The sequence below is a fragment of the Oryzias melastigma genome, linkage group LG18 (assembly GCF_002922805.2).
Source record: "Oryzias melastigma strain HK-1 linkage group LG18, ASM292280v2, whole genome shotgun sequence".
Lineage (NCBI taxonomy): Eukaryota > Metazoa > Chordata > Actinopteri > Beloniformes > Adrianichthyidae > Oryzias > Oryzias melastigma.
Window position 1 is genome coordinate 24,061,486 of NC_050529.1, and position 8,566 is coordinate 24,070,051.

Genomic DNA, 8,566 nt, shown 5'->3' on the forward strand with positions numbered 1-8,566 from the left:
AAAGCTCCCTGGGAACAGCTCATCACAGTTGGGAATCTCCAAAACCCGCTAGGCTGGAGAAAGACTTCAGACACACCCAACTTATTTGATTGGTAAATTAGATAATTGGGGAAAATCCATCAGAAAAAGAGTGCATAATATGATGAAAAATTGTACATTAAATGAAACACTGGAGCCATGACCAAACTTTTAAAAATCAATTTAGTGGGTCCACACCTTTTAACATGTGAAATGTGTGAAATCCCATTTAATTTGACAAAAATTGAATTTATATTACAATGCTATCTTGGGCCTTTTGTACAAAAATCAGATTACATCAGATGATGAGGTTACTTGCCCAAAACCAAACTTATCAAATTAGGGTAAAAGTATAAAACTGAACTTTCTATGTACCAGAGCTAAAAAAAAAAAAAAAGTTAATAAATGCGTTACAGTGGTCCCCTGGTGTATCGCGGTTCGGTTTTTTATCAGTGATATTTTGGATGCTTTTCTCTTTAACTGCAGACTGTGTCTTTGCGTGTTGATTGGCTGTAGACCTTGTTAATCTCCTGTGTTCTGTATTCTGTACAGAATGCATTCAATAACATCAATCATTGTCATGTCTGTCTGACAGAAGTGTATAGTAAAAGGTTTTACTGCCTGAAAACAGCTATAAATCCAACTTCAGTGATTTCATATATCGCAACGTAACAACGATAAATGAAGGAAAGACAAGCTTTTGTTTTTTTGCATCACCTCTTTTCATTTGTTTTTTCAAATCAACATTTGCATGCATGGATTTGCAAATCAGTCAGACACACCAGGAAAAAAACAGTGTTATGATCATGTGTCTGATTCCACCCCCAAGAAAAACTGGTTTGAACATGGTCAAAGAGAGTTTGTCTTCTAAAATGTCAAGACAAGCAAAACAATTAGAAAAGGGAAAACAAAAAACTTTGCTGTGCTTGAAACAGAAACATTTATTTTTTTTTATAATACTTCATAATCACTTAAAAATGGGTAAGAAGAAAAACATTTCTCTTGAACTAAGAGTTTGTTTACTTACCTTAAGATCCCGGTGGACCACGCCCATCTGGTGGCAATGGAGAACAGCTTCTAGGATCTGCTGAATGCAATGACTGCATGCAAACACCAGGGGTGTTGGGTTAGTGATGAGCTACAACTGTGCTTGCTTTGACACTTGGGCAGTTGTTGACCATGTGTAGAAAGCTCTAGCAGGCCAAGTAGCTTCCACTTGTATTTGTAAAGTGAAGTCGTGTCATGGTCTACTCATGCAAGGCTGGGGCCAGTTCTCTGCCCAAGTGTCAAAACCAAAGATGTGCTGGATCCTGACCAACTGGAGACAGGACCATGGGAGAGGAAAGAATCTGGAAGAAAGAGTGTTTTAAATATTTTCAAGTTCCCCTAAAGTTCTTTGCACTGTTTGGTCCATCTACCTGTAGCTGTTGCTGTTTTGCAAGTTTATTTAAATTAGTTCTGATAATTATAAGGAGATATAAGGAATGTCTTACAAAGTCTTCATTTATCATTAAAATACAATTATTTTTTCAAGAAATAAGCAGCAGTGGTAACTCAAACTCATGAAAGTGTGAAACCAAGCCCGTTTCAAGAAGCGGGTTAAGGTGAACTCAGAATCAATCACTATGCAACTGAGTCTGTGAACGAAACCTGGTCGGTAGCAGGTTTTCTTCAGGAAACTTAGAGTTCTCTGCGGTCTCCGCCCCTTTTTAAAGTGAAAGATGTTCAAATATGAGTTCCTCATGAACATTTAGAGAACATTCACATTAGAGACGTCACGTTTCCACCACGCAGAAACCAGAATGACATGTTCATTCATAGAGGATCATGTAGAGAGGAGGCTGATTAATCCAGAGGAAATGTTATTTACGTCTGGAGAGTATTTTGAGGACACGAGTCGACTGACTGGAGTTTCCCAATTCATTTTGATTTGAGCGATACCGTTTTCCAGGGGACACCCCATTTTGTTTAAAAAAAAAAAAATACTGTTTTTGGTTGAAAAGAAGAATTTACTGGGGATCTAGTTTTGAGTTACAAAAAAACATTTATGAAGTTACAGAAATTACTGATTAAATTATTGACAGACCAAAAATCTTCCCTTACAAGTGACAACATGACCTTCCTGACATGATTTAGATCTTCTCCTGAAGTGAAATGATTCAAATGTAGACGTACACATTAACTCTACAGATATTTTCTCTCTGTTTTACCACTGCAGCTGTGTTCATCTTTTTGTGGAAAATCTGCTCGTAGTCGCATATGCTTGTAGGAACTAGGGGTTTAACAGATCAAGGATAATCCGCGATCCGTGTAGATCACAAGACACAGTTCGGCATTTGCGTGTACAGCGGACCACCCCAAACCCCACCCCCCGCGCACGCACACACCCCGGGCTGGCAAAATTGAAATCAATTGTCCATTCACATTGAATTCATGCAAATCATCTTTGGTTTAAAAAGCGCCGAAGTCTCTGCTTGACAGCTCTCCAAAAGTGTGAGAACTTGAAGCTCTCGCTGCGTGTGGGAGGAGCTCCCGTCAAAAACTTTTGACTTCATCATGGAGGACCCGAGTGGTGAAGTATCAGGTTTATTTAATTTTAAGAGCTGAATAAAAGCAACTGTACACATCTCTGTTGTGGGTTCAGAGAATCTCCCAGTTAGGATCTGCCATCGCAGCAGCTGTCCCGCACAGGAGAAAGCGGCTGCTCCGCAACAGGGACACGTGCAGTCAGGGGATGACAGTATGGCAAGTCAAAGGGATCATAAATCACCAGGAAAAGCAGGCACGATTATTTTAAATATTTAAATGTTAGTTTGTTAATTAATTGTTCATATTTTTAAATGCTAGTTTTGCTAAAACAATAAAAAAAAATAATTTCGAGTTTAATTTTAACTGATTTATTTACGATTTAACTTGGACATTTTAAGGGTTCTCCAGACAGATTTGGTATTTTCAACACTATTTTTAACCATTCTTTTCTCTCAGCTTTTGGAGATTTGGTCTAAAGACAGAAATGTAATCAGAAACTACATGTTTAAGCATTTTATTTGTGTTCAAAGTTTAAAGATGTTTTGTTTTTATAAAAAGGCCTCAATGAGCTAACATAATTAAATATTTGTTTTGAAGCTTCTCCAAAATTAATTTTAGGCTTTTATCTTGTTTTTTGCGTTTTTTTTCTTTTTTTTTCGATCCAAAAAATGATCCAAACTGTGACCCTAAAATCGTGACACGACCCAAACCGTCAGCTTTGTGATCCGTTACACCCCTTGTAGGAACGCATCAATTTCTGTGACTGTGAAGCATGACGCCCTATGTGTGTTTGTTCCCGTTGGCATGGTGAATCGTAACGTCTTTGCTCCATTGTTCAGGGATTCCTATGGTCGCGACGCTTGCACCTGATTCTGAGTCCAACGACTCAAAGTTGATTGAAAAAAAACTCTTTTCACTCAAAAAGTCTAAGTTTGCAAGGTCTGAGTTAATGACCTCTGAGTTCAGGTCTGAAATCTGAATTTTTTAAACCTGCTTTTTGAAACAGGCCCCAGCTCCGTTTACAGCCCATAATGCCCTGCTGCGGTGGGCAGTTCAGTTGTTCTTATCCAAACACGGCTTTTCAGACTAAGGAAACTCACAGCAGACCAAAGTTCAATCCGATTGGAAACAAACCTGAGACCACCTCGAAAGATGAGAATCACTTAAAATTTTTTGTTCACAGCCTCTTTTGTCTACAAAGAAACTTCTTGCAACTGCAGGAACTTGAGCTAAAATTGAGAGAAGTATATAATTCTCTCTAACATTTTTTCTTAAACAACAGGTCATGTAACTGCTGCACAAGAGCACCAGAAGATGTTAAAATGCTGAAGGGAATTCAGAAGTTGTGAAGACAAGGAAAAAGCAGGTTGACTCAAAGCAGCAAAATTGTAATCATTTGAGAATAATAAGAGTTTGAAGCAGCAGAGAATAAAGCATATATTGGGTTCAGTTGTAAACCAGTTACATTTGATCCGCCGTGCAATAATTCTCTATACTCTACCACCCTAACATAATAAATGGAGGCTAAGAAGGAAATTTTGTTTTATTATTGGGTTTCACATTTTTCAAAACATTTTCTTTGATGTGCAACACAAAATCCTAAGTAAATATTTGGTCCAGAGTTTTTGATACATCAAATTAAGAAATGTATTTTGAAAATTATAATTATTGCTAGTGCATTACCGAAAAACAACAAAAAAAGTTTTTGGTCAGATTCTAATTTAATTGCTTACGTAAATTTGGCAATTTATATTTTTTATTTCTTTATTTTCTAGTTACTTATAACAATGAGATATTGTTAAAATCAATTATTAATTTTATTTAAATTAGATTGGTACACATAAAATCCTAAAATAATGAAATCAAGCTGGTAAATAAAATCACTGTCACTCATGTTGTAGTTGGTAACTCAAGATTTTCTTGACCTGGTCTCAGTGTGATAGATTTGAAAATCCACATCCAAAGTAAATTGTTGATAAAAGGTGTGAATCTGCATTGTAACAAACCGTTTTATGCTAATGACCACGATGAACCCCGCAGCACTTTCCTCTTCCACTGTCCTTCCAGGCCTCAGCTGTCAGTGTTGTGTTAGTGTGGTCTTGGACATTTGCTACATGCACTTTGTGCACTGGCATTCAGAAAAGGGCAGGCAATGGTGGCATATACCAAACTCCCCCCAAGCCTGTGTGCCATTCAGTCAGCCCACAATGACCTGCTGCAGGTGTGCTGGAAAGTGGCAGGTGATTATGTGGAGGCTGAATAGTGGAGGAGGAGGTAGCTTGCAGTTTGGAAAGAGGCGCCACTGCGTGAAAAGGTAAACTCATTAGGCAGTGGAGAAGCGAGGCAAAGGTAGGTGGGCCTTCTGTCTTTTACTGTTAGTGCCATCACTTACTAACCTTAAGGTCCCTGTGGACTACGTCATTATTGTGGCAATAATTTACACTTTCTAGAATTTGCTGAATGCAGTGGCTGCAGAGGAGGAGCATGCAAAAACAAAGAAGAGAGGAAGATGGAGACAAATGAGAAGAAAAACCAGAACAGACCAAGTAGCAGAAAACTAATATTTGAACCTTTTTCATTATGGGGAAAGAAAAAGTCTTCTGGGAAAACCTCAGTTGTCAGTGGGAGATAATTACATGATTTTCTAATTAAAGAAAGAATATATCAGTGTCTTTAAGTACAGAGAAGCAGTCAGAAGGTGGCTTGCCCAGCAGAGCACAAACTACATTCATTCGAATGTCATGCTAGACTCAATAAAGAAGCTTTCGACTTTGACATTTCTGATTGGGGAGTATCCATGTATAGATAAAAATCCAATCAGGTAATAAGATTATTAGCTGAAGCTGTGAAAACAACATAGAAAAAAACTTATCAAAGTTTAAAATTCAGGCTCTTTCTTTCACTGGATTTTATCAAGTTCTTATTAATAAAACTTACAGTATGTCGGCAAATTATGCAATTTAAAAGGTATGTCACACTGAAATAACCCACAACCCTCGTTAGTGGTCAATAAATTACAATGGCTGTTGCAATCTTACCAAATAAACTAATTAAAACTAACAGAGAGAAGGTCTTAAGGCCACATTCGTTTGGGGAGGCTGCATTTTGGGAGAAGATCAAGAGTGCAGACAGTAACAGTGAGGTCTCAAGTTTGATCCCAAACATTAACAGGAAAAGGAAGGGATGCTAATGACAAACACCTGTCAATTTACTCATCCTTTCACTTACAGAAGCTTGAAGTCCATCCTAAGAAGGTTCCTCAAAAAACTTTCAAAGCAATTTAAGGAAGAAGCTTGATCAAGGACCCAGCCTCGCTATATGCAAATATACAATCAAGATGGATTTTTTTTTGTTTGTTTTCTAAAGAAACATGCTATTTGGTACAATGGAGTATTAGAGCCACCAAAAAAGTAATGTTACAAGATTTAAGTTGCAAATTTGTGAGATGAAAATCGAAGTGAGCATACAGTTCAGAAAGTGCTTGTTACCGGCTAAACTTAGTTTGGTCAAACTGTCTTGGATTTGAATGGGTAATCTGAATGTTTATTGATAATTTTACAAATGTTTGGAAACTCATTTGGTTTATTAATGTTTTATTCATGAATGAGTGGCTTGAAGACACAGAGTCAGTTCTGCGGGCCCTGTAGCATAAAATAATTGTCGACCAAACTGTTGCTTCAACCAATCAGATTTGGAGTAGGCGACACCAAGGCCTTCTAGCAGGCGCACGGAAACGTCATCATTTTCACGAGCTTTGATTGGATAGCTCGCAGCTCGCTCTGGTTCTGCGTTATGTGACGGACACAGGTGCCGAGGAGCGGCGTGTCAGGTTTGAAGATTTTACCAGTGGAAAGCGTCTCATCGTCTGATTTTTGGTGGAAAATGAATGTCTGGGTAAAGTTGTGGCACAGTTTTGTCTGGCACGGGTAAAGGAGTTCCGTGACTCCGTTGAGCGGGAGAGAAGCTGATACGAGGAAATCTACGAGGCCCCTGAACGCACCACGGGCGCTCCGAGCTCACGAAGAGCTGCAGTGCAAAATCCTCGCGCGCACTACCGACAATATTATTTTCCAGACACAGACCAGATTTCAAGATCACAAAAACTGATGTTTGTCTCCCTCCTCGACCACAAGAGGCTTCAGGAATACCAGAACATTTTCCAGCTTATCACAGCCACGGAACACTTTCCATCTGCGAAACGCACGGATTCTGCACGACAGAGTGATTGAAATCTTCTTGAGGATAGAAAGGATGGATTTTGTGTTTAAATAATCTGGATTTTTGGTGAGTAAAATTTTGCTATCTCCCTACATAATATTGAAATTTTATCAGGTTATTGTTGATGCTTTTGGTGTGTGTGTGGCAGTTGTACCTGCACTAGAAGTTTTATTGCCATAAAATAGTTAATGAGGGTTGGATTGATTCAGATGGAGCACTACTGAAGGCCTAGGTGTGAAATGCACGGCCCGCCACTGGTTTTTGGCATATGTCTTCTAAGTTCCTATGCTTATGTAACAGACAACAGTATTTTCATTCCTCTGTTTGTGTTGAAATATTTCATTTGAAGGTGGGGTCGTTTCTAACACAGTTCATTTTCCTTCTTTGTGGGCATGACAGCTACATGACAAAGTGACAAATGGACTTCTGGGTATGTGAATGATAAAGCAGAATAACATCGCAGTGCTCAAAACATGCGTCTCTGAGATCCTTCCTTTACATGTGAAACTGTGCATTTTCGACCCCTGAAAGGCTGCTGCACTAACTGTGATTTTATTTTGAGTCACCAAGAGGTTCAAAACTTCTTTTTTTTTTTTAACCTATCTCGAAATAAAGTATCACATGTTCCACGTCTTTCATCCTTGAGCAGGGCTCAGATAAAGACACAACAGTGTTTCTTCTTATTAAATCATAACATTTTTTTCCTCATAAATTTGTGACTCTTTTCTTGTAAATGTACAAGTTTTGAAGTTGTAGATTTTTAAAGCAATAAAAATACAACTTTATTCTTGTAATTTAACAGTTGCAAAATTTTTTCTTTAAAATATGACTCTAAAGTCGTAACTAAAAAAAAAGTTTTGCTTGCAAAATGGTCCTAATACTCTGTTGTAATTCGATGGGCAGGTTGCTCAAAAAAAAAAAAAAAAAAAACTTCCAGCTCATGAAACCCATAAAAACAGTAAAATATGGATAAATCTGACAAAATGCTGCAGACATCATGAGCTAAACTTAAAGCTTCAGCACAGATTCATTTTTACATTTATTTATTACGGATCCCCAATAGTTGCAACCCAGCAGTTGCAACTATTCTTCTTGGGGTCCAGACACAAACCTTTTACATGTATAGACATACATGCAAGTATTATTATATATAAATATTCAAAATAAGTAATATCAAACAACGCCTTCAAAAATGAGTCTTATTCTTGCCTCGTTCCTACACACACAACCCAATATAATGGCACTGCTCAACATTGTCAATAAATGTTTATTTCATTTTAGATGAGTAAGTTTTTAGTAATAATATGAAAATAACTGACAGTGAAACAGCTTTTGGTAATGAGTTCCAATACGGCATGTCTCTGTGCAGAACAGTCTTTTTGATGTTATTGTTTTTTGCTTTTGGTAAAGTGAAATGACCATCCTCTGCGTGTTGATGTGTCAACAGTGTTGTTGTGGCCGTGGACCAAATTTACCGGACAGTAGTCTATATTTGAAAGTATTCGGGATTGAATTTTACATTTTCTTGCTTGTGATCCAAAATTCCACAATACCCCTTAGGTCAGGTGTCGAACAGGATAAACATTTATTGAACACTCAAAAACTACATTTTTTTAAGCTTTAAAAACTTAATATTCTAACATTATTATGAATAAAAACAGACAGGAATATTATTCCAGAACAATCAACTTAACCCTGAAATAACTTTCAATATTTTACTCTACAGTATTCAAATCCAGTCCTCGAGGCCCGGTGTCCTACATGTTTTCCAACCAACCTTCCATTGAAGCTCCTTATTGGC

The 8,566-nt window shown here is 37.7% G+C and overlaps 1 protein-coding gene across 9 annotated transcripts in view; it reads right to left on the minus strand.

Moving 5' to 3' along the window:
* camk2d1 (calcium/calmodulin-dependent protein kinase (CaM kinase) II delta 1) overlaps positions 1-8,566 on the minus strand; it is a 166,047-nt gene that overhangs the window by 64,129 nt on the left and 93,352 nt on the right. For all 9 annotated transcript variants that reach the window (XM_024288810.2, XM_024288815.2, XM_024288813.2 and 6 more), the window contains exon 6: positions 1,046-1,118. In XM_024288810.2, coding sequence (XP_024144578.1) covers positions 1,046-1,118 — 73 coding nt within the window. The remainder of the gene's footprint in view (positions 1-1,045; positions 1,119-8,566) is intronic.